Source organism: Lontra canadensis, unplaced genomic scaffold, assembly GCF_010015895.1.
Source record: "Lontra canadensis isolate GAN:19392208 unplaced genomic scaffold, GSC_riverotter_1.0 scaffold32, whole genome shotgun sequence".
NCBI classification, from domain to species: Eukaryota; Metazoa; Chordata; class Mammalia; order Carnivora; family Mustelidae; genus Lontra; species Lontra canadensis.
In genome coordinates this window covers 10,934,646-10,959,661 of record NW_022631026.1, presented here as the reverse complement: position 1 = coordinate 10,959,661, position 25,016 = coordinate 10,934,646, and the positions used below count along the sequence as shown (strand labels likewise).

Below are 25,016 nucleotides of genomic sequence, written 5' to 3'. Positions count from 1 at the left end.
GGAGAAGCAAGCTCCCTGTTGAGCAGAGAACCTGATGCCGGGCTTGATCCCAGGACCCTTAGATCATGACTGGAGCCGAAGGCAGAGGCTTAACCCACTGAGCCATCCAGGCACCCCAACACACGGTTTTTCTGTTAGTTAGCCTGCAGCGTACAGATGTGTGAGTGTGAGCACCTCTCACACAAAAGGCATGCTTTGGAAAAAGGCAAGATAAAGGCATCAGATTATAAAGGTCCAAGAGAAGGAAGCCTTCTCGGCGCAGACCCTCTCAAATTGCTTGTGAAGGCTTCTACTATTTTCCAGAGATGTTCGCCTAGAGAAAGTGAAAGGCCCTTGTGAGGCACAGATTTCTGGGTTGTTAGGCCTCCCCTTCTCACAGGGTCTTTAGGTACTTGGCCATCTCTCTACAGTTGGTAATTTGGTGATGAGGCATCCGAGTGATCATGAAACATGAAGCCAATAGGTGTTTTCCAGGAGCTCTTGCGGTAGGGGAAGCATACGTGATGAGGAACCAGGGCATCCCCGTCCCGTTCCTTTTTTCACCACGTGTTCATTATTCACGGAAGGAATGGTCCTTCAGTGTCCCTGTACTTGGAATGTGAAGTTAAGGAAGACATGGTCCTGTCTTGAAAGGGCTTACTTTTGAGGTGAGGAGACAGACTAATTTGTGTACGATAAGGGCTGTAACAGTCCCACAAGAAGCGCTGCGATTACAGACGTGTGACATCGGAGTGGAAAGTGGGTTTGAAGAGGCTTCCGGGAGCTGGTGATACTCGACCCGGGTGTTGAAGGATGAACAGGGCAATGCAGATCAAAAGAGCGGGGTGGCTGGGAATTGAGAGAGAGGTGGGTTGGGAGAGGGACAAGGGGCGTATTTTGGAAGAGGAAATAAAATTCACAGAAGCAAAGATGGCAAACATCACGGTTTTCCCAGGATTCAAAAGGAGAATATATGTGGGCAACCAGGGAGGAAACAAGGCAACACGAGGCTGGGAAGCAGGGTAAGGCCTCATGTGCTAAGTTGAACGTTTTAAATGAACCTTCCACGGAAAGCTGTAGGGGTTTCAAGCAGAAGAGTATTATTGAGTTTTTCTTTACCTCATTATCTGTAAAATGGGCACAGTAGCTTGTAGGTTCTGTCCCTGGACTGTTGCTTGCCAGTGGTGATGATGGGCCCTCGTGGGCACCGTTTCGTAGACGGGTCCCCAGACTGCGTTAACGTTCTCAGAGTCCTCGCTTGCAGTAGCTGATCCAATTGTCAGTTCCTCTGGTTTCCAAGGCCGGCGGCTATCATTCTCCATCCTTGTTTCACACTAGAACCCCTTAGGGAATTCTTAAGAAGTACTAAAGCCCGGGATCCAGTATAGACCCTGTATTTCAGAACCTCTGAAGTGCGGCCCATGTATGACATGAGTTTCAGAGTAGCAGTTTGGTTGTTAAGCTGTGGTTCAGACCCTTTGGAACTTTCACTTAACATTTCCAGCATCTCCCCACCTCCCGACCCCCTCATCATGTCTCTTCTTCAAACTGACACACTTGCTTTCTGAGCCTCTCCCCCGATCATCTGGAGAAAGCCACCCATACCTTTGATGTCTGGGTCTGGGCTCTTCCACCTGAGGGCAGACCCCAAGTGTTCTGTCTATTTCTAACACGTTTCTAGGGCTGCTCGGGTTTTCTGTGGGGGCGTGTGCAGTGTTCCTCCACGCTGACGGGGAGTGGGCACGGCGCACGCATCACAGTCACTGGGGCCCAAGTCCCTGGGAGGCTACGCGCCGGGTGAAGCTGAATTCGAGGCCCCGGGGCGTGTGTGCTCCTCTTAGTGTGTCTGTGAGATTTTCTGGGACTGCAGGTGTTTCCTTTCAGTCCTGGTGTTTCTTCACATTATCTTTTCTGACCCTCAGATTTTAATACTCCACCAAGGGAAAGAATCCAACTCGATTAAAGCATCAAAAATTTTTTTCCAGTTTTTTTGAATTGAGTGGGAAAAGCTTTCAGAACCCTTGTGTATATTAAAAATGGAATTTTTGTTTAAAATGTAGAAGTGATTTTAATAATTTTCCTTTAATTTACATTTGGGGTTAAAATTTATGATGCATGTTCGTAAATACTGTCATATTAGGTATCTCTTGATAACACTAATATATCTGAAATAGATATCTTTGGCTACTTTATAATATCAATATTTGTCAGGAACTCAGCAGAATTAAAGAGTGATACAGGTTAAATGACCCAAATTAAAAATTGTAAAAATATGACTTCTGACTTTGGTTCATAAGTAGGTCATGATACAAATTAAACTTTCAACATGATGTGACTTTTCAGAATTTTTTAATAAAGTTGATGAAAAGGTTCTTATGGAGACTGGCTGAAGAAAATTGATCATTGTTTATTTAGCTAAATGAATGATTTAATGGCTAATGATTTCCAAATCAATAATATGGGCAGCTTTCCTACGTGAATTTAGTTCTGGAAAAATTTACCATAGAGTGCTTTCCAGAGGCGGTGAGTTTGCACAGAATTAGTGCTTGGAGGCTTGGGCATAGATTTCATCTGATTTTGGCTGTATACCTTGTTTAGAAAATGCATTATATTCAAAATTTTAGAACTAGCTTTGCAAATTAAATTCATACACACTGATAAGTGAATGTAGGGTAGGCTTTTTTTTTTTTTCCCCCGTATACCTTAATGTTAATTTAAAATCACTGTGACTCCCATCTGTGGCAAGTGTGACATCTGGTGAATCCCAGTGGGACCCTGTGAGATCAGTCTACTTCACGTTCTCCCTGATAGTTTTGTCAGATGTTGCCTCAGTGGCTTGCAGATTCAAAGACTGAGAAACTTCCTATGTGTGGGGTTTGATTTCCACTTTGTAAGAATCCTTAAGTCTCTGTGCTGCCTAGAAGGTTTTGGTGCCCAGGACATGACCTCATGTAACTCTGATTACCTTCCAGAGGCCCCGTCTCCACATCCACCAATCTGGGAATCAGGGCTTCAACAAATAAATTTCGGGGGAGCACAGACATATAGTTCATAACACCATCTGGCCAGATGAATCACCTCTCTTGATTTTGGTGATTTGTGTTAGCCTTCTGAGCCTGTGTAAAAGCAATGAGGTAATACTACCTCCTTTGTGTTTTTTTTTTTTAATTTAATTTTTAATTTTTTAAATTTCTTTTCAGTGTACCAGAATTCATTGTTTATGCACCACACGCAGTGCTCCATGCAATACGTGTCCTCCATAATACCCACCACCAGGCTTACCCACCTTCCTACCCCCATGCCCCTTCAAAACCCTCAGATTGTTTTTCAGAGTCCATAGTCTCTCATGGTTCACCTCCCCTTCCAATTTCCCTCAACTCCCTTCTCCTCTCCATCTCCCCATGTCCTCCGTGTTATTTCTTATGCTCCACAAATAAGTGAAACCATATGATAATTGACTCTCTCTGCTTGACTTATTTCACTCAGCATAATCTCTTCCAGTCCCGTCCATGTTGCTACAAAAGTTGGGTATTCATCCTTTCTGACGGAGGCATAATACTCCATAGTGTATATGGACCACATCTTCCTTATCCATTCGTCCGTTGAAGGGCATCTTGGTTCTTTCCACAGTTTGGTGACTGTGGCCATTGCTGCTATAAACATTTGGGTACAGATGGCCCTTCTTTTCACTACATCTGTATCTTTGGGGTAAATACCCAGTAGTGCAATCGCAGGGTCATAGGTTTTTGAGACCCTTAGAGCTAATTCTTGCAAAACATTTTTCTCCTATCTGGCTTGTCAGAGCAGATATTTTAAAAATGATAGGTATTTTTGCTTTATAATAATTGTTGTTGTTGCCTAAAGCAATGGCAGGAGCCCAGTGCAGAGTTTCCACTTAAGTCATTTGCGTGTCAGACTAATTTGGCTGGTGTATAGAATATGGATAATATCAGTTAAAACCATAAATTAATGTTGGTTCATATTTATAATTTTAAATTACAATTTAATTTTTATTCTTTATGAAATGGGAAACCATTGAAGAGGGGAGTGTGTTTGTGTGTGTGTGTGTGTTTTAAGTTGTTGAGACATTACACTAGTGCTTGATTAAAATGAATAGAAAAGTAGTATGAAAGTGCTGTTTTAGAATGGATTGGGAGGAGGAAGACTGAAAGCATCAAGTAAGATAGGAAGGTTGTTAAAGAGTCCAGTTTTTAAACTAGAGTGTGTGGTTCTGAAAATATAAAGTGTGGGAAAGAGTTTTTTGGAAATGCATCAGCTTGCTTGGACGGCTGATGGTTGGGAGCAGAGAAGAGAGTAAAGTCCAAGATGATTCTAGGATTTTATGTTTTACTAGTGGGGAGAACAGTGCACCATTGTCAGAAATATGAATGGTACTGGGTAAAGAATTAGTAATGTGGGGGAATGTTTGAGTCCTAACAAGCACTTGGTGATGTAGGTCTTATGAAGTGGCCCGGGGGTCAGGACCCTGGAGATAAAGGTTGGGGAAATATATTGAGGTATTGGCTGAGTTCTGCTGGAAAGATCTTGTGAAGTAGGATTGGCAGAGAGTCGTGAAATAATCTGACTGAACTCCCACATTCAGCGATTGAGGAGGGGAGGGTCTGGTGACACACACACGGAAGAGGGTCATTTGAGGATTGCTGCTGGGGAACCCTGGGACCCTGAAGCCAAGGAAGGACCACGTGGCAGTGCCTCTCGTACTTTGGTGAGCCCTGAGTGAAAGTGGAAAGGAGAGAACTGTTGAGTTTGTTAGAATGGAGAGCTCTCGAGGGAACATTCCCCCCCCCCCCCCCGAGAATGGTGTGATTTACTTACATGTTGAAAGGACTTTCTCTCATTCTAAATCCCCTTTGTTGATTGAGGAAAACAGATACCTTCCTCCACAGAGAGGCTGTGAGGAATAACTAGTGGAAATAAGTTGAGTGCTCCGTGCAAAGAAGTTGAGTAAGGACAAGGGTGGTCCCAGAGGTGCGGCAGCTGATCGGGAGTGACTGTGAATCTGCTGGTGTCTTCCCAGTGCAATTAGTCTACACACCTAAATGCAGCAGCTAGTTCACTAATAGCTATGATTTATATAAAATGGAAGTAATCACCCCTGTTACCGCCATGGCAATTACAAATGGAAGAACTGATTATCTGTCATTTTGGGGGGAAATCAAAAAGTGTCCTAGATGAAGAAATGAGGAAAATTATTTGTTTCTGCAAATCTGTAGTTCATATGGGTGGGGGGAAGGAGCTTTCTAGGTGCTTTCTATATGCTAAAGAGATGAGCTGCACTTGCTTCATTTAATCCTAGTTTACATGTGAGGAAAATTAAGGCTCTGATCTAAAATCCAAAAGGCTTTGAAAACCAAAAGGACTTTTTGTAACTTGCTTGACATCAAAACCTGAACTAAGCTGACATGAGGTTATTTAAGTCTTTGCTTTATCTCGTTTAGTGTGAGCATTCGAATGTTTTACAGCAGAAATATTAATGTCTTTGATCATTGGGTGCTCCCAGACTGGCTGAAGGTATCATATAATATGTCGTATACTTAAGTATAACTTGCTGAAAGTCTTAAACATTCTGAATTTGGGGACACAAAATCATGCAGGAAATGGTGGGTCTCTGTTTTGATCCCAAAACTTTCTGAGGATGGTTTTCTTCTCACCATATCATTCTGGCTCATTAGTTTATAGATGTTGTTTTAGTTGTTCTAAAATGTACCTGAAATTTTGGGTTTATTTAGGTATGGCAAGACATCCAGAAGTGGAAATGTTTGTCATGAGGAAGAAGTTTATATTCACAGACCCTGGAAACAGGAGGCAGGGCAGGCCCCAGGGCCCAAGAGGGAAGCACTTGGGTCAGCCCAGAGTCATAGGCAGAGGGTTGAGGGGAAAGCAGGGGCAAAAACCTTTATTGTGTTTTCCATAGGTAAGCTTAAGAAAGCTTAAAATAGATGGTGTGAATAATTTCGTTAAGACTCCAGGCTAGAGAGCTGTCTCAATTTGTCCAGTACCTAGCCCTGGGCTGATGAGGGCAGAAGAGTGTGAAAGAATATAAAAGCCAGTGAGAAAAGGAGGTTCAGAGTATTGGTTCTGAATTGGTTGCTTTGCATATCAAAGGTGTGCTCGCAGGCAACTTGTTTGCAAAGGGCAGTCCTTGCAGGTTTATCAAGAACCCCCAAAATGTCAAAGCATTATAATAAATATATAAATAAGTAAACACACTTTAAGTATGAAATAAAATCTATGTGGATATTATTCATTCAGAGCAAACATTTGTTGCTTGGTAAAAGTAACAATGATGATTCTTTCGAATTCCATCTGAAGGTGATTTTTTTTTCTTTTTGAAGGTGATTTTTGTCATACTTTGAGATCATGAAAATTAGCTATTTTCTCTTTCCTGCTGCATTAAGCTTTGTATGCAATTATATATGTTCCAGAAATGCTAGAGATCATCTTGTCAGTTGTTTCTAAGAAATAATATAACTATTTAAAAAATAAACCTACTGAAACTTAGGTATTTCAGATGAAGATCCTCCCCTTGAAAGATATTTCCTGGGGACTATGCATTTATTTCAGTGATGTCATCACTGTTCTTTTTCCTTGTTTAGTTTGTTGTTGGGTTTTGTTTTGGAATTTCCTTCAGAGTCTGTAGCATATTCACTGGAATGGCTTCTGGAGTATTTTCATCTATTGAGGGTGTTTTGGTTTTCGGATACAGACAAATGCATGTTAAACGGAGTGAAAGATTAAGTCAATTACATGATTTAAAAAAAACTAGATCTGACTGGAAGAGAATCAGTAATGGGACTGATGTTCCCAGTGGGCCTCAGAATGGCCCCAAGCACAACTCTAAGAGGTGTGGACCTTCAGTAACTAGGGCAAAGCCACACACCTGAAATATAAGGCTTCCTCGGGGAGAAAGAGCTGATACTGATGAGTGGGTTCACATACACTTAATTGAAAATTGGCTTCCTTTGTTCTGTATCTGAAAACAAAATGGGGGTGGGAAAAAAAAAAACTAGGTGAGATTGCAGTTGTAGGTCACTTTGTAAGAAACTACATAAGAAAGGAAGTAAACAGAAAGAATTATTAGTATGTGATACTATTGGAATTTTTTCCTCCCCTCCAAAATATGGTTCCTGAAGGACTATGAGACAGGTATCAAATGGTAGATAGAAGTCAAGTGGCAGCCCTGGGATTGTGTGTGTGTGTGTGTAGTATGCAATTTCTTTTTTTTTTTTTTTTTAAGATTTTATTTATTTGAGAGAGAGACAGTGAGAGAGAAAGAGAGAGAGAGAGAAAGCATGCACAAGCAGGGGACTGAGGGAGAAGCAGACTCCCCGCTGAGCAGGGACCCCCCCCCCCCCCCCCCCGCCGATTCGGGGCTGGATCCCAGGACCCGGAGATCATGACCTGAGTAAGGCAGATGCTTAACCAACTGAACCACCCAGGCGCCCCCAGTATGCAGTTTCTGCACACTAAGTAAATCTTTCTCGTACCTTCCAGAGTGTTCTATAAATTAAACTTACAAGTTTCTTCTTGCTTTATCTTCAGGTGTCCAGAATATATAGCTAACCCCTTCATCCTTTAGTTTTGATAGTGTTCTAGAACACACTCGCTTCTTTGCTCTCATAACTATTGGTACAAAATTAGGTTTAGGCCCTTTGCATTGTAGTTTTTACTTATTTGGAGACTTTCTTTTGTTCCAGTGTGTTTATCCCAAATGGCGGAATCTGATTCTTACTAGTGAAATGTCTGGTTCCGAGAAGGTTCTCACTAGTATGGAATGAAGGAATGAATTTGCAGATGGGCCTTGAAACGAGTAGTTTTTGATTAGGAAACCTTCTGATATTGTATGATTCCTTGGAAGTCCTGAGGCTGACCGGTGGTCCAACTTGGTTCATAAGGTTGGAGAAATAAGAGGATATCAGTATTTAAAGAGGCAACATTCTCTCTGTAAGGCACAGGGGAGAAAGCTCAGTTTGTTCTCCCATGAGTCATCCACAGGAGATTTTGAGTTTTAAGTCAAATTTGGACACTTGCTGGTGGTTCCTTAGCCCACCACCATCTCATTGCCCAGACTACCAGCTAAGCCCAGATTATATAAATGACTTAAATTTAAGTTCAAGAAAGACACAATTAGGAAGGTAAATCTTCTGGAAAAAAAAATTATATGGTGTATTTCCAAAGTCGAATATCATTTACTTTGGATTATTCACATACTGTTCTCCTTCATTAGTGCAGATCATGAGAGTCTGTGTTCTTTAAAAATAAAGGATTTACATTGTGATTACATACGACTACCTAGTATTTGTCACTAACACTCTAAATGAGTGGAGTATTTCCTTATTAATGCAAACTGTATATAAACACAGATTTTGTTGGCAGTGTGCTCGCCTGAAGTAGAGTCATGACATTGATAGGTCATTGCTTATATAAAAAATGTAGGAAAGTTGTTACTAGTTGGGATCTATTTGAAGATATTATATAATCAAAGCTAGGGTTTTTTGTGGAGTGGGATGAAGAGGGATGTTCTTGGAAGGAACAAAACCATCTTCATTGTAGTAATCAAAAGTCTGATCCGAAATTTGCACTCACAGCTGTTTTGTTGCTTTGATCTTTTGTGCTCATATGCTTATTTTCCGTGATATACATAATTTTATAGCATGGCCTGGGTTTTTAAAACTGAAAGATTAGCTGTAAGAAACCATTGTCACTGATCTGTTTGCACTTAGACTTTGTACCTGCATTAACGGAATTTTCTCTTATTTAAAAACATAACAGATAGCGCAGTTTGAGTAAGGCAAGGTTACTATTTAATAACATAATTTCCTGTGATCTGTATTTGGGTAGTGTTAATAGACATTTATAAAAGGTCTTAAAGAATCCTCCGAAGTTAATTATCTGTTGAAATACAGGACTAAAAACATGGCACTTAGTACGTAACTATGAAGGTTATGTAGATCTTCAAGTAAAATGATGCTTTTTTTTCTTCCTGCCTTCAGTTCTCTTGCAGCTGGCAAGTGATGCTTTACCAAATGACATGACCTTGGGTCTTGCTTATCTCCTTGCCTTGCCACAGGTAAGTTTCCCCTTACCAAGAGAGGACTTCATGAGTAAACAAAAAACCGACACTGGAGATTTTTCCCAGTAAATTGGTCATTATAGGTTTCAGTTCCTTTTCATTGTTCTTATGTTCTGGAAGGACTATGGTATCGGTATTCTGAGAGCAAATGCTACCATTTCAGCTGAAGTCTTAATTTCAAATCTTCTTTTACCCTCATAGGACCTGCCTTTATAGTATCTTCTGCATTTGAACGTGATCCTCTTAAAGTTGAGCTTGAGATGATGCGGTGGAAACTTTGAGCTGAAATTCTCCAGTGATGACTATAAATGTAATAGTTTATGATGATTTCCTTAACTTCCTTTCAGCGGAGTTTGTTCTGTCATGTTCCTTTCTAGGTGTTAGATGCTAACAAGTGCTTTGAAAAGCAGGCCCACTCTGCTCTGTCTCTCCAGTTGGCGGCCTATTACTGTAGCCTCCAGATCTATGCCCGCCTGGCTCCGTGTTTCAAGGACAGGTGCCATCCTCTCTACAGGGTGAGTCCTTGTGGTTTCCACTCAATTAACAAGCAGAGTTAAAGCTTCTCTAAAATCGTTTAAACACGCATTTACCTCTTTGAAGGGACTGGTGTGCTTTGTATCCAGAACGTTCTCCCCGATGGGTTTGCCCTTGCCTTTGCTCTGTTGGACAGAGTTGTTTTTCCAGGCATCACGAAGAGGTAGTTTCCAGTGTGTACTGTGAATGCCGATTCTCCTTGCAGCTTTGCTGTCGTTTATGTTATTTTGCAAAGTGCTTGGGGCAGTTTAAAGTAGTAGGAGAGGAGAAATGGAGAATTGGCTTTTTAACCCACTCCCCGAAAGGAACATGGCTCCAGTTTAGGACAGTCGACACTGTAGTTCTTTGAGCAGCGCTGTACTTTGATTTATTTTAAAGCCAGAAATAGGGAAGTAGTAGCCAGACAGATGAAATCTTGAAACCTGTTATTCCTACTTGCTGCTAAGTTCCAGACAATTTTGTTATATCTTTATTGTTGATTTCTGAGCCAGAGAGTCTAAGCGTGGCCTTGGGTTACATGTGCCACCTTTTGTGGACATAGAGGTGTGACAGATGCCACGAGGTTTACCTGCACATACCAGTTTTAAATATGAGCCTTGGGAAATTGTCAGTTTTTTGTACTGGAGTATTTTAAGAGAATTGCCACCTTTAAGAGTAGATAAGCAAATAGATCAGACTTTCAGATCCAGTGTGTGTACCAATGAAAGGTTCCGAATGCACCGAGGCAGGATTCTTTCTCCCCTGACTTCATAGCACACTGTAAAGAAGGAATTTCACAATCCAAATGTGAATGAAAGTTCTAGCTGTCTCAGCCACCCAAAACATAGCTAAGCACATGAAAACATTCCATTTGTGGCAAAAATCTGTGGCTTTCCTTCATCACTTTCTCTTTAAAGAGAGTAAGGGCGGTGGGGAGGCTTGGGAGAACCATTTACGACACACAGGATAATCTCCCACAGGCTTAGACGTGGGAGACGTTATTAGACATGGACTGTCCTCTGGCATAGTTTGATCACGATGACATTTGGCCAAGAAAGGAATGTTTTCTTCTTTTTCCAGTTAATAAAAGATACTTGTTATTTTGGAGATTCTAGATTTATTTTGTTTTGTTTTTGATAGCTGCTGCCGCTTTGTACAGTTACTTTCTTCCATGCTCTAGTAATTTTCCTTTGTTCTGTTTTTATATCTCAGGTATGTTTTTATGTGAAATAAGAAATTGACCTACTGTGCTATAAATTGAGGGAAAGAAGTGATTACATAGGTGGAAATGTGGCAGGTTTCCTTCTGGAACAGGGTACTTAATGGCTTTCTTACATTCCATCAGATGGCTGACAAAGAATGTTCACGGCGTGTTTGCTGGAGTCTACTTCTAAGTACCCTATCTTTCATTAGTGCTGAGCATGGACCCAAGTAACCATTTTCTCTAAAGCTCCCAAGTGTGTTGAAACACAGTGAAGCTTTACTTTGACCAAAAGCATTGTGCCTTTTTATAAATACAAGTCAGTCACGTCTTCAGAATGTACTCGACTGAGATTTCCGGGTGGGTACCGTGGCAATGGGATCCACCTCTTTGGTTCCCGTGTATGTGGTCTGTGTTAACGATCACACTGTGTGCCCAGCACTGTGCTCCACTTTCCGTGAATACAGAGGATCGAAAGGCTAGTCAGCTGGGTACCTCGTGTGTGCCCTGGGCTCTGAGCGTTAACATGAAAAGACGGTTGTGGATTCCTAAGCCCAGCACTTACTGTAAGTGTGTAGAAGACAGTTGCGTACGTGGGGGTGGGAGGATCTCCCCGAAAGAGCACAGCAGACCCATGCGGCCCAGACCACGTGTCCATCCTCGAAGGGCCAAAGGACCTGCTGCAGAACCACATTGTGGCCCCACTTCAGTTTCTTGACAACCTAATTAAAGTAGTCCTCTTGAAGGAAAATTCGAGGACAGCATGTATTTTTCCTGTTTTCCCCTATAGTAAATTATTTCGTACCAAAAGTTAAAAGTCCCAAATCGTGTACTGTTTCTGAGAGAGGTAACTTAGGAGAAGACCATTAAATTCCACCCCAACTTTTATATCTGAAAATCCATTTCCTTCTTCAGATGCTGCAGTCGCTTCATAAGGAACCCCATTTAAAATGTCCACACCTGCAGCATGGGAAGAGACAAAGCAGAACATTGAAAGCTAAGGGCTTAGAAGCAAAGGCGCTTTCATCTTGGTGTCTTCTGTGTCCCAGCAGCTCTTTTCACTTAGTAGAAGTGGAAGCATTTTATTTCCAGGTCTTGTATTTTATATATCGAGTGCCTCATGTGAAGGACCTAGAGCTTGGCATCGTGGTAAGACTAGTAAGACTTGTTCCTGCCCCTTTTTACCCTTAACTCCGATTTCTGTTTCTTCCTTCCAGCTTGTGTCCCCCGCTACTGCCCTTCAACTCTTGGCCTTGTTCCTGTCACCATTTTCCTATCACATTATCTTTTCCTTAGAAGAGGTTCCTTGGAGCTCTCCTGTCTTGCCTCAGCGCTGGGCTTCTGATTCTTGGTTGTTAGACTGCTCATACCTCCCTTCCCCCACCCCGGCCCATGGCATGGTTCCTAACATCTGCTCCCCTTCTCCTTTTGGGCTCAATAGCAGAAGGCAGCTGCTGTTCGGGGTCATTGCTTCAGGAAGCAGCATTAGATCCTAGAACACAAGCCAGTAAAGTCCATGTGGCGCAGCAGTGATGCCTCCCAACATGATTTCTAACTTCTCGGCTGCTCCAGACAGAAACAGGTGTGCCCTTCAGTAGGGTTAAGGCAGCACCAGCTCAGGAACCAGCTCATTCTCCAGGGACTTCGCGGCAACTCTCTGGAAAGCATTGTGTTGGTTGGTAGTCTCAAAGGGGATCTGAAGAGTTAGAAAGTATCCATGATTTTTTTTTCAACATCAAGATACAAAGTCGTTCTGAAGTTCTTCAAGGTAGATGTGTTCATAGGGAGTTAATAGATGTGTGAACACCTCTCCAGTTGTTTTCTCCTCTCTACCCCATATCCTCAAGTTAATTCAGTCTCCATGTTTCCTTCACCCAAACCACTGTAACAGCCTGGTAAACCTCACCCTGTCTTCATTTTTGTTAGTTTGTATCTTTTCCCAAACATCTGTCAGAATGGCCTTTCTGAGGTGGAGACCTGGTCATCCTGCCTTCTGCCTCAAATCCCTCTGTGATTTCCTGTTGTCCTGGCAAGATCTGCATGTCCCCCACGGTCTGACCCCTCCTGTTTCTCCAACTTCATCTTCCTTTGTTCCTGCTACACCAGGTCACTTGAATCTCTTAGGTGTCCTGTGTATTCTCTTTCCTTGTCTTCAAACTCATACTCTTTGCCTGTAATATTCGCCTGCAACATTTCTTTGCTTAGCTCCTTGGTTCAGGTGTTACCTCACCGGGCAGGCTTCTCGCTGCCTGCCGCCATCCCGCCGTGCTCCCAGGCCCATCTGGTGCTCTTCCGTGGGCTTTGTCCTGCCCTATACTTACCTCAGTCATAGCTCTGAAACACTCTCTTGTTTGGAATTTAAGTACTTCTCATCTCCCTAGATAATGAGCTGTTTGAGGCCAGCGTCTGTGTTGTATTTGTTGGTTTTCCAATGCCTAGAGCAGGACCTGGATAATAAAAGGGAGTAAATAAGTATTCACTGGGTAGATTATTGAAAACTAACGAGCAAATCTGTAGCACATGTGAAATGATTGAATCGTGTGTGTGTGTGTATTTGTTCAAGTATTTATCAAGTGATTACTTTATGCCAGGCCATGTTCTAGATCCTGGGGAAACACGAGTGAACAAAGTACGTAAAAACCCTTGCCCTTCCTGGACTTACGTTCCATTGAGGAAAGGATGTCATAAGCAAAATAAGGAAATAAAATATATACTCTGTTAGATGGTGATAAGAGCTATGAAAACAAAAAGCAAAGAAGAATGAGAAGTATGTATGTGTAGAGTACAGTTTAAACAGATTCGGGGAAGATCTCAAATTGAGAAAGTGACTTTTGAGGAAAGACAGAGATGAGCGCAGCACCACCAAGACAGGAGGGGAAGAGCGTTCCACACAGAGAGAACAGCAGTAACAACAGTATCAAAGTGTCCCTGTGCCCATGTATGTACTGTGGGATTTTCTCACAACGTATTGGAGATGGTATTGAAATTTTAAATTTTAATTTTAATTTTAAATTTAAAAAAATTTGAAACTGAAAGCGTTGAAGAGTTGCTTAAGTCCAGATGAAAAGGACAGAAATGCCATCTATGAGCCGACTTCACTTTGACCAGTAAGGTTTCCTCTGTTTGGCTAAGAAGTATCGAAAAGAGTGTGTGCGTGTGTGTGTGTGTGTGTGTGTGTGTGTGTGTGTGGAGGGGTTGGATGAAGGGTGAACTTAGGGCCTTGCGTGTGGGAACTGTCCGTGGGCAGGAGGAAGATCAGACTAACCCCGAAAAGCCATTGTTTCTCTTACAATGGCCCTCGCATTTGTTCTGCCCCTTGACCCTTTGAGCATCCCCATTTGGCGGAAGGTAAGACTCCGAGAAATCCAGTGGCTCACCTCCGGTTGCTGTGGTAGGAAGGGAAGCCTGTCACTTCGTGCTTCTGCTCCCCAGCTCTGCCTGCTTTGACTTGGACCTGAGCGTCTCTGGCTTGGAGGCCCCATGAGTCATGTCCAGCCGGACGTTCCACTGCGGCTGCCAGTAAAGTCGCTCTCCCTCGCGTGCTAGGGGAACCCCTCGGTGATCGGGCTGGCTCTTCCTCACCCCAGCGGCCATGGGCCTGACACCAGCTTTTTCAAAGTTTATGTTTTAGCTCCTCAGAATTTCTCTCTGAAGTTAACATCCCTTCTCTCACCACTGTGCCTGCGCAGATGTAATTTCCCCACTTAAGTGCCTCTGTCTTCCCACTATCAGCATCTAAGTCCGAGGTCCAGAGAGCCTTCTGTGTGGAACCTTCTCTGCTCCTGAGCAGACCTGGGCCTCTCCCGTGTCTTACTGCTCTTGTGCAGACGCCCTGTGAGCGGTTCTTTGTGGTGTTGTCAGCGATGCACGGCTGTCCCCTCTCCATGTGGCGATCTTATTTGGGGGCAGGGACCCATCTCTGTCTCTGAATCCCCAGGACCTCACCCGCTGTGGTTCCTCAGTGGCTGCTGACTGGCATGTGTGTAGCTTCAGGAACCGTTAGCTGCCATGGGTCGGGGCAGCCTTCAGACTTGGGTTTTGGGAGCTCCGGCTTGCTTAGGTTGGCGGGAGTCAGACAGGCCACCAGAACTGGATGTCGTAAGTACACAGGAGGTGTCCATGGACCACCTAATGGCCCACGATTCCAGTCTTTTCAGCATCTTCTTTTGCATAAAACAGCACTGCTGAGTTTGGAATTAAATATAACAAACTCCCGATGAATCACCCTAGAAATGGAAATAAAAGTGGTTTCCATTTGTTGCCTACGCATAATAGCACTCAGCGGAGCTAGCTTTCACTCATTTGTCACTTTACCTTGTTTCTGTTTTCAGCCCTCCCATTCTCTCCTTCCACCTCCTGTAGTTCTGAGCTGTGGGAGGATAACTTAGGTAGATTTCTAGGTTTGAATGAAAGTACTGATAGAATCTGTGGGGTTATTTCTGACAAAGGACCTGTACATCCTGATGGGAAGCCCCACCTGGAGCCAGCCAGCCGGCCAGCCAGCACAGGCCCTGGAGCTCTCCTAGCTTATCTGTGGAGGAGACCATCTTGCCTCTACTTTTTTTAGTGACAGAGGACAATGATTGACAGATGGTCAGCTGGAAAGAGTCTTCTCTCCTCATATTTATCCTGATTGACTTGTTTTTATATTTAAGAAATAATACACACATGGCCATAAAACCCAAATGATGAGAATGGTAGACAGCAAAAAGTCAGTGTTTCCCTTTTGGTTCCTTCCAGAAATAGTTTATGAATATGCATATGTATGTCACAGTTTTATACGCAAATGTGAATAGGCACATTCTTACCCTGATTTTGTTTTCAATTATACCTTACCTTTATAATTATTGTAAATGCATCTCAAAGTGTGATCTTTTCTAGCATTCTTTTTAAAAAGTTTCAGAAGATAAAATCGGTTAAAAATGGAAACATGTCCTTTAGTTTTATATGCTAGAGAAGCAAACCCAGCAGGGGATGGAATTCAAAACTTTATGGTAGACTATTTCTAAAATGTGGTTTTTTTAAGCCACTAATTGAAAATACTAAGTAGAAAATTATCTCAAGCAAGTAACAGCCCTAGAGGGGAAACACACCACCTGTTTAAAACTTCCCAACCAATATTACCAAGAAATGGAGACTATTAAACCCGAATGGATTTATTACCTCTACTAGTAAGCAGTAGATTAAGTCATGGGGCATTCCGTAGTCATGAATATTTAGGCATGAATTTTTTTTTACAGGGACTTGACCATATACTTTGAAGAAATTATATTTTATTCACCCCCTGAAGAACTGCATTGCCAAATTTTGGGGGGGAAATTAGAATAATTTAATTCTCCACACTTTCTGTTCAAGTTTTTGATGCCTTTTTATGTTGTTAGTTTTTGCAGCCTGTGATGTTTTGTAATACCCCTTTGAATACTGAATAAGGCAGATTTTGAAGCTACCTATAAAGCCCTTCAAAAGCTTCCTAGAATCCAAAAGCTTTCATACCCTTGGATCATGGCATTGAGCTTCATTGGGAAAAGAGAGAGCTTCGACTATACCCTACACACACAAAAGCAGCGATTTCAGGTGTCAGTTTGGATGGAGAACACTGATGGAGACCTGTTGAGAGTATAGGGAAGAAGGGCCTGATGTTGTGGACAGGGCGGTAGGTGAGAGGCAAGAGGTTTGCCTCTGTTCTTCGCTAGCAGCCCGTAGCTGAGGCTGCGTGGAGGGCAGATTGGCGTCTCTGAATCGGGAACCATAGTCTCGAATGCACATCACTGGGTTGTACGAGGGTCAAATGACATTCACGTCAAAGTGCTTAGACACTTGAATGCCATACACTTGGGGCATGAGTGAATGAATGAAATGAAGCTTTGGGGTGAGTAGGGGGTTGCTTTGGAGTATTTTGAGAGAAAGTGTAAGCTCAGGGCAAGAACTGTTATTAAAACTTAAATATTGGAAGTAATCACAACCAGTATAGTTCCTTGAGGAAGAGCTGGAAGTAGTAATGATGATGGTAAGAGGATAGTTTGCGTAGAGGGCTAGAACTTACAACATGCTAGTCCATCTAGCCTCATTTAATCTTTATGAAGATTCTATAAAGAAAAAATGGTTTCAATTTGAATAATGGAAAACCCCGAGCTCAGGGAGAAGAGCCAGTAATCAGGGTATCTGATGCCCGTTCCTGCGGTTTTTACCCATAACTGATTTTCCTTTTTCTTAGGAGCCCTTGCGAGTTGTCCCTTCTCATTAGTATTGTGTTTTACACAATAAATTGAAGTTTCAAAAACCTTTCTGTACATTTAACAAGTATTCGATGATCCATAAATTTGAAGACACTTAGGAACCTATCATCAAAGGATTAATTACCTGCTCCTAGTCACCACCATTATTAGGACAGAATTTTAAAACCAGGCATGTTTATGTCATGGGGTTGAACAAAAAAGGGTATTCTAAACTCTCTCTGTTGTCATTAGAGAAGAAAAAATGAAAGACTTGCAGATACAGCTTGAATCAAATATTTAGTTGGGCACCTACTATTGTGTGTCCTCTAGGGTCGCTTGTGTTTACACTTGCATATATGTGTATAAAAGGGATGAGAGGGAGAATGCACATGTGTGTTTAAAAAAAAAAAAAGCCAATCTAGATGTAGTTAATGTACAATGACAACATTAAATCCATCAGTGAAAGCTGATCATTTGTAAAAGGACTCTGATACCAAGTCTTAATTACATTTGGTGGGAGCTCTGCGTATACTGGGCTTGCCAAGATCCTTGTAATTTCAGGGGGCGCCTGGGTGGCTCAGTTGCTCAAGTGTCCGCCTTTGGCTCAGGTCATGATCTCAGGGTCCTGGGATCAAGCCTTACATGGGCTCCCGAGTCGGCGGGGAGTCTGATTCTCCCTCTCCATCTGTCTCTCCCTCTGCTTGTACTCCCTCTCTCTCTCTCTCTCTCTCACACACACACACTCTTTCTTTCTCAAATAAAAAAAAAAAAATTTTTTTAAGGATATTTATAATCTCAAGAGCTACGCCTTCCTTGTTGACCAAGTAGAAAAGGGTGGTTTTGGGGAGAGGCATTGTGCTTGGGAGTCACAGGCCACCCTGCTACTTAACCCAGTGGCCTCGGTCAAGTGTCTCCTTTTGCGTCTCTAAAACGTATGATACTAGTAGAATCTGGTCCCACAGAACTGTTAGTATTAGATGAGATTCACTACACGTATGTTTGGTACTACACCTGTCTCTACACCGAAGACTAAAGTATTAGGTATTTGTTCTTAAATAGTTCTTAGTATAGTGAATGTGTTTGATGTATAAAGAACCTGAAATAAAAAAATACAGAGGGGCTGGGTAATTTTGACTTAGTAAAGGAAAAGACATTGACGTGTCGGAACATACTGGCTTTAATTCAGTAGTCTGTGGTTGTACTTGGAGTGAAGATCTGCTCTGAAGATTTAGTGGCGGATACATGAGAAAAATTCCACACCTGGAGAAATTTCCAAGGATTTATTTTATTTTCATGGTTGAATTCCTATACATTCATAGCATTTTAACCTTAGAAGGGGGATCGTCTGGTGATGTTCCTTTGTTTTACATCCGAAGAAACTGAGCCCCTGGCGAGCCATGAGAACGTATCCCTCTCTTGGCTCCCTCTGTGGAGTTCCCATCACTCTTGGTCTGAGACCCTGTAATGGTGCTTATAATCAGAAGCCTTCTGTGGGTTGCTTCTATGTATGTGTTTGTCTGTCACTGCTTTTTAATTCCTTGAGCGTAAGCTCTAGGTCCAATTTGCTTTCTTAGAATGAGGGAGACAAGAGTACTTTAAAATACTTTGTTTTACTTGTGCCCCATAACAAAGCATGAGGAGGCTGTGCTTATTGACTCCTATGGGTGAGGAAACAGATAGGAAATAATTGCCCTGAACTGTATCTCTACTGAGTGAGGGACCTGGAGTGTGCAGTACCACTGACCTGAAAGCCACTACTGCTGTCCCCGCGCTCCCCTCTTACCTCATACCTGATTTGTGCGAGAGAATCTGCTGTGCTCTGGCAGAGACAAGCTCATGAAGTATACATGGTCTCTGCCATAATTTAATAAGCTGGAATTTAATATTTCTGAGAAAAAGCAATGTAAAATAAATTGTGTAGTGGAGGTACAATTAAAGTGAGTGGCTTTGAGTAAATCCCACAGTCCCATTCATTTTCAGAATACCTGCTTCATGCCAGGCCTTGGTTTGTGTGTTTTATATATATTGTCTCTTGGGTTTCACACAACCATGCAGGCTGTGTTTTACTGCCATTTTGTAGATGACACAACTGAGTATGTAGTTGTTAAGTAAGTCAGCACAAGGTCATCCAGCTAGGACCTTCTGTGGGTCCATGCTGATTTCGCTAGGCCATGTCATTTTCTTCATTGGCAAAGACATGAAGACGAAGGTTGTATGTGGAGACTGGAAACTTTCTGTGGGATAAAGAAAAGCCCACACAAATGTTAGTAATTACACTCAGTATTGGTTTGTGCTACCATTTTGGAGCTCTGCCCTCTACTGGGTCTTGGGATTTTTCCATAAATTGTATCCGAATACAAAGAGAATAGAAATGAGAAGGCGTTACACAATCGAGGTCAAGTGAAGAGTGTGTAGGTCACTCTCCCCAAACAGATACCAAATCCTTGAGATGCCAGAAAACAAAAGGTAAAACCTGAATGTGAAGAAAACCTATGGGAAAGCCTCGAGACATGGAGGTGGTGAGCTTCATGAACAGGAGTGGAAAGCAACAGCCTGGCAGAGAGGGGCTCGGAGTCCCACCCAGAGATAGGCTGCATGGGTCTGGCCTCTCCTTCCCAGTGCTTGAGGCAACTGCCGACTGAGGGCTTTAGGGTCGGAGTGACTATGGGAGAAAGCTGTCCTTCTTGTGGTGAATGTGGGTTTGTAGCTGGAGTGCAGAACCGGGCCGCAGGGTGCTCTGTGAAAGGACGGCTGTAGAAGAGCTCTCCCACCAGCCTGAAGCCCTGCTCATTGCATATGTGCTCTCGCTCTCTCTACCTCTAGGCAGAATCATGCTAACCAGATGAGGTGTGAGGAAACAGGCAACAGTGGTACCGACCGGGGGGCAGAGCAGGTGTAGACGGGCTGGCCGGCCCTGGAGTGGAGGCCCTATACCACATCACTTCTGGCCTGGCTGAGCCCTTGGTGTGTGACTTCGGTGCTGTCCAAGGGTTCAGTCAGTAAGCAGAGAGGGGGTGGGGGTGAATGTCAGCTGTAGAGGTGGCCCTGGGAGCTGAGGCGTGGGATCCCCTTTGCCTGAAGCCATGGTGAGAAACACCATCTGTATGCGGCGGATTTCCACATCGGGTAGATTTGCTTCTTTCATGCCTTCTTTCTTTCAGGTCTTAGCTATGTAGGCCTTAGCACTTGTTGTACCCTTTACTGGAATTGGTCTCATTGGTTTTTGCTGGCGTTTTTAACTGCTGATAGCTGAGTAGTTAGTCTGGGCATTAACTCTTCCAAGAAGGTGCCCCGGAGACTTGGCCCACACCCAGCTTGTCTGTATTCCCACGGCACCTCCTGCTCATTTGTGTCACCCCATTTTACAACTGCTTGATTGTGTCTCCTGATAGACTGCATTCCTGGAGGAAAGGGTCACATCTTCTTAATGCATCACTTGGCACAAAATAGGTGCACAAGAAATATTGGAACAAATGAAAGATGGTCTTGTACCTTACTTTGGAGAGGTGGTTTTCAATCCCAAGTCTTTTGACTTGAGATACCCTTAATCTGTGGTTTTTGCAATAGAACTGAGTGTATGCATAGCAGTAGGGAAAAAGCATGGACTTTTTCCTCAACTCCACCTCCTGGAACCCAAGAAGATTTCTTTAATTGGTTTTTATCAGCACTCCCAGACTGTTCCCTAATAGGATCAAGAGGGAAATGTCAGGCTGGGTTTGGTAATATAGACTCGACGTTGAGAAATCTCCTTGTGTAGCTCAGAATAATGGCTTACACATTAGAAATGCTGACAGCTTACTATAATTAGATGTGTTTCTGAGAACCAATGGTAGATTCTGGAGTTTTTTCCTTATTTGCTTATATTAAAATATAAACCATGTCTTCCCAGGAGTTGGGAGTGATGGAGATACTGTTGTTCAAGTATCAGGCTTCCTGTTAAATATCCCCAAATTTTTCATGGTTGAGCTGCTGTTGCTTCGTTGACACCCAGACCAACTTTAACGTAAATAAATGTGGCCAATTGATCACTTATTTTTCTTTCCTGTCAACTGTTAGATTCTGGGTTTTGTTCTATTTGAATAATTTTATTGTTGTTAGGGAAGCTATTAAGAATTCTAGAACAATATCCCAGTGAGCCCCAAACTGAGCAGAGTAAAAATTGGTTGGGTGCTCCCTTATACAACTAGAAGTTTTTATGATTTCAGGAGCAGGGGTGGGTTTTTCTGTAACTTACCCCTGCAGGAAACACTCTTCTACTTAGTTCTCTAGGCATTTATAGTGGTGGTATTGGAACTGCTATTTTGTTATCGAGAATACTTAGATGGTCCGAAGAAACTTTATCCGGGGGCACTGATGACAAAAATTACTTCCAGGGTGAATTATAAATGACCAGTCTAGGTAGGATGATGGTAGTTGCAAAAAGCAAGTGGACATTATTTTTTAACAAGTTGGAGATTTTGAAGGAAGCATAGAGCAGGAGTCCAGAAACCTCCTTCCAGACTTGACTCTGTGGTCTGAAAGTGGACCACATCTGCCATTGATTGCTCAGGGTGGTTGTGAGCCGTGATGAAACAGCAACAGGGGACGAGCCGAGCACTGCCCAGTAGACATGGTCTCTTACTGTTACTTTGTTCTGTTTTTGTTGTCCCTCTTTTTGCTACAGGCTGATCCCAAAGAGCTAATCAAGATGGTCACCAGGCACGTGACTCGGTACGGACATGAAGCCTGGCCGGAGGACCTGGTCTCTCTGACCCGGCAGTTGCACTACTACAGCGAACGTCTCCTGGATTTCACTCAGGCCCAGGTCCTTCAGGGCCTTCGGAAGGGGGTGGATGTGCCGCGGTTTACTGCAGACGACCGGTACAAAAGGGAAACCATCCTTGGCTTAGCAGAGTAAGCAACACCTTTGTCTCACGAAGGGATGGATTTAAAATGTGGAAGAGGGGCTCCTGGGTGGCGTAGTCGCTTAAGCATCTGACTCGATCTCGGCTCAGGTCATGATCTCAGGGTCACGAGATCGAGCCCCACTTCAGGCTCCACCCTCAGCAGGGAGTCCGCTTGAGATTCTCTCCCCCTCCCTTTCCCCTTCCCCAACCTCCCTCTCTGTCTCTCATGTTTCTTTGTGGGTATGGAATGCCCCTTGGTTTTAATACTGGTCTCCATTTTTTAGTTTAGATCAAATGAGAATTACTTACCTGTCAGAAGGTAGAGAAAGCGGGGGGTGGGGGCGGGGGGCAGAAAACACAAATTAAAAAAAAAAAAAAAGTGGGAAAATGTGTTCGCCCACAATGGTTGTTATTAAGTAGAGTTGTTTTGTTTTTAATACCACAGTCTGTGGAGTGCTTACCATGTGCGAGGAGCTGACTTAGGTGCTCTGTAAACTATGTTGTAAGTGTTATTCAATCCTCAAGGTAACCCTATGACATAAAATGTCATCCCCATTTTATAGCTGAAGAACGTGAGGCTTCAGAGTGTTGAGTACTTGGCCCAAGTTTACATGGGTGGTAGGATCATCACTGGGACGTTGACCTTGACTTCTCACGTAACAAAGCCATCCCCATCTTTGTGGTGCCTCCTGGCCTCCCCATACTGCCTGATTGTGTTCCCAGGAAGGCATCTGCATGCGGTTCCGTCGAGCCTTCCAGTCTTTGAAACTAAGGTTAAATTGTGCCTGTATTTAATGGTTTTTCTTCTCTCTTGGTACAGTACTTTAAAATAACAAAGATGGCCCTGCTTAGGGAAGTGAAACTTGTTGTTTTTCATTATTATCATTTAAATCTTTAAGAAAGTGGCAAAGTAGACTTGGCACTCTGTAATGAGTTTGTATTAGCCCGAGCTTCTTTCCTACCAGAAGATACCCCAGATTCTCTTTAGAGTAGGCAGGGAATAGAGCGATCAAAGAAAAGCTATAACAGTCTGTCCCAGGATTTAGTTAATTAAGAGAAGTACGGAATCACTTTTTCTTTGCCCCTCTGTTCTCCTGGAGATTAATAATTTCATTAGAGCCTTTTAATGTCTAATTGGAAAGTGACCAAGGAGGTCATTTAATCCAACCTCCTCACTTTTGGAAGAGGAATCTGAGAATCAACTTTACAGAGTTTTTCAGGGTCACATGGCCAGGGTGGTGAGCCTCAGCTTCCCATTGCCAAGTCCAATGGGCTTTTCCTCTAGGCATTTGGGAGTCCTTGGTGCCATACTCTTGGTTTCTTAGAAGAGGATTATTACGTAGAATAAAGGTAACAAGGTAAGGCATGTCTTAACATCGTCTATTACAGTTTGCTAGGGTTATTGTCCTTGATTTTCTTTTTTAAATATCCAGCTAGTATATGCTATGAAGCATGTCCTAAAGGACAAAGACCTGCTTTTGACGAACATGTAATAGAATCTTCTACACAGTTTGTTCCTTAGAAAAATGCACAACAGCGTTTGAATGGTTTGTTTAAAATGTCTGAGCATCCATGGCATTTCCGAGCTAGCAATTCTGATTTAGAGATGGGAGTTTGGTGTCTCACATACAAGAACCTGTGAAGCACCTGCTTCCCCATGTTCTGCAGTTCTACCTTCTCTACCTTTAGTTGTATGCAAGGCGACCATTCTTCATTTTCTTACTAATTGTGATCCATTTCCATGGCATCACTATTCTGGAAGTGCAGTGTATATGTCCTTCATTGCCTGTGTCTCTTACATGATCGCTTGGCAGTGGTTAGTCAGGGTAACCTTGAAGAGGGCACAACATAGCTTGGTTGCTTTCCCCCTTATCAGGTGATAATACTGTGCATACCCGGTGAACACGTTCGTGTCATCAGGCAATGATTCGGACTCCCCTAACAGAAAGGATGAATGGCTAATGGTTGTTATCCTCAAGGATTTCTCATTCCATCATGGGGAGAGGTGTAGGTACTCAACAAATACTTTAAGAAATTTTTTAATTGACAATGTCCTGGTAATTCTTGCCATGACGGACTTATTCCATCCCTGGGCCTCCTTTTTATAGTCCATGAGCAAAGAATGGTTTTTGCATTTTTAAAGGTTTGTGGAAAAACAAGAATAAAAAAAATAATAAGAATTTGCTACAGAGACCGTATGTATGGCAGCGAAGCCTGAAAGATTTATTAACTTGCTGTTTACAGAAAATGTTTCCCGACTCCTGGCTAATCAAACATATAAGTAAATGTCCTGGTTTTCTTTGCTAGGGTATATGCAGTCTTAGCAGTATCATTTAAAAAGAACAGAGATTTCATTTCTCTGCCTGTGGTTTTGTCCACCAATCCTCCAACCAATAATTTGTCTGCTTGGAGATAGAGGGGGCCCCATAATAGTCTTTCCAGAATGCCTTTAATGTGGGCACCCTGGCTCAGAATTATTATTCTTTTTTTAAAAAAATATTTTATTTATTTATATGTGTTAGAGAGAGAGAGTAAGAGGGGAGAAGTCAGAGGGAGAAGCAGACTCCCTGCCAAGCAGGGAGCCTGATGTGGGATTCGATCCTGGGGCTCCAGGATCATGACCCGAGCCGACGGCATTCGCTTAACTAACCGAGCCACCCAGGCGCCCCAGAATTCCTGATACTCCTGGAGGGCCCCATCCCCTGGTTTAAACCTTCCATGGGCTCCCCACTGCTAGAGGATAGGCGCAGTCCCCTTGGCCGACCTCCCCTCTGCCTCCTCTCTGGAAACTGCCTCGCTGCTGTTTCGCTTGCGTGTCCTCCAGACTTGAGCTCGGGTTGGCAGTCACTGGCTCATCTCTGCTGTCTGGATTTGAAGTCCTCACTGGTGGCGTCCCCTCTGTTTTATTTAATTGTTGGTTTACCTCTCACATCGTCCGCTAGGGCTATGCTTTGAGTTCCTCAAGAAACACCTGGTTCGACTTTCTGTCCTAAGCAGCTATCCAGTGCCCGGCACTAGGAAACGTAAACGTTTGTGGAGTGTCCACCTCTGCTTTCTCAGAATGTAGCTGCAGTGGAGAGGTGTTTCCTTTGCACTGTTTTTTGACTACAGCCTTTGTTGTGTAGACC

At 43.0% G+C, this 25,016-nt stretch overlaps 1 protein-coding gene across 1 annotated transcript in view; it reads left to right on the top strand.

Moving 5' to 3' along the window:
• The window catches only part of NBAS (NBAS subunit of NRZ tethering complex), a 316,364-nt gene that overhangs the window by 195,367 nt on the left and 95,981 nt on the right, over positions 1 to 25,016 (top strand). Inside the window, exons 39-41 of the mRNA XM_032866873.1 lie at positions 8,994 to 9,070; positions 9,451 to 9,588; positions 21,666 to 21,895. Of these exons, the coding sequence (XP_032722764.1) occupies positions 8,994 to 9,070; positions 9,451 to 9,588; positions 21,666 to 21,895 (445 nt within the window). The remainder of the gene's footprint in view (positions 1 to 8,993; positions 9,071 to 9,450; positions 9,589 to 21,665; positions 21,896 to 25,016) is intronic.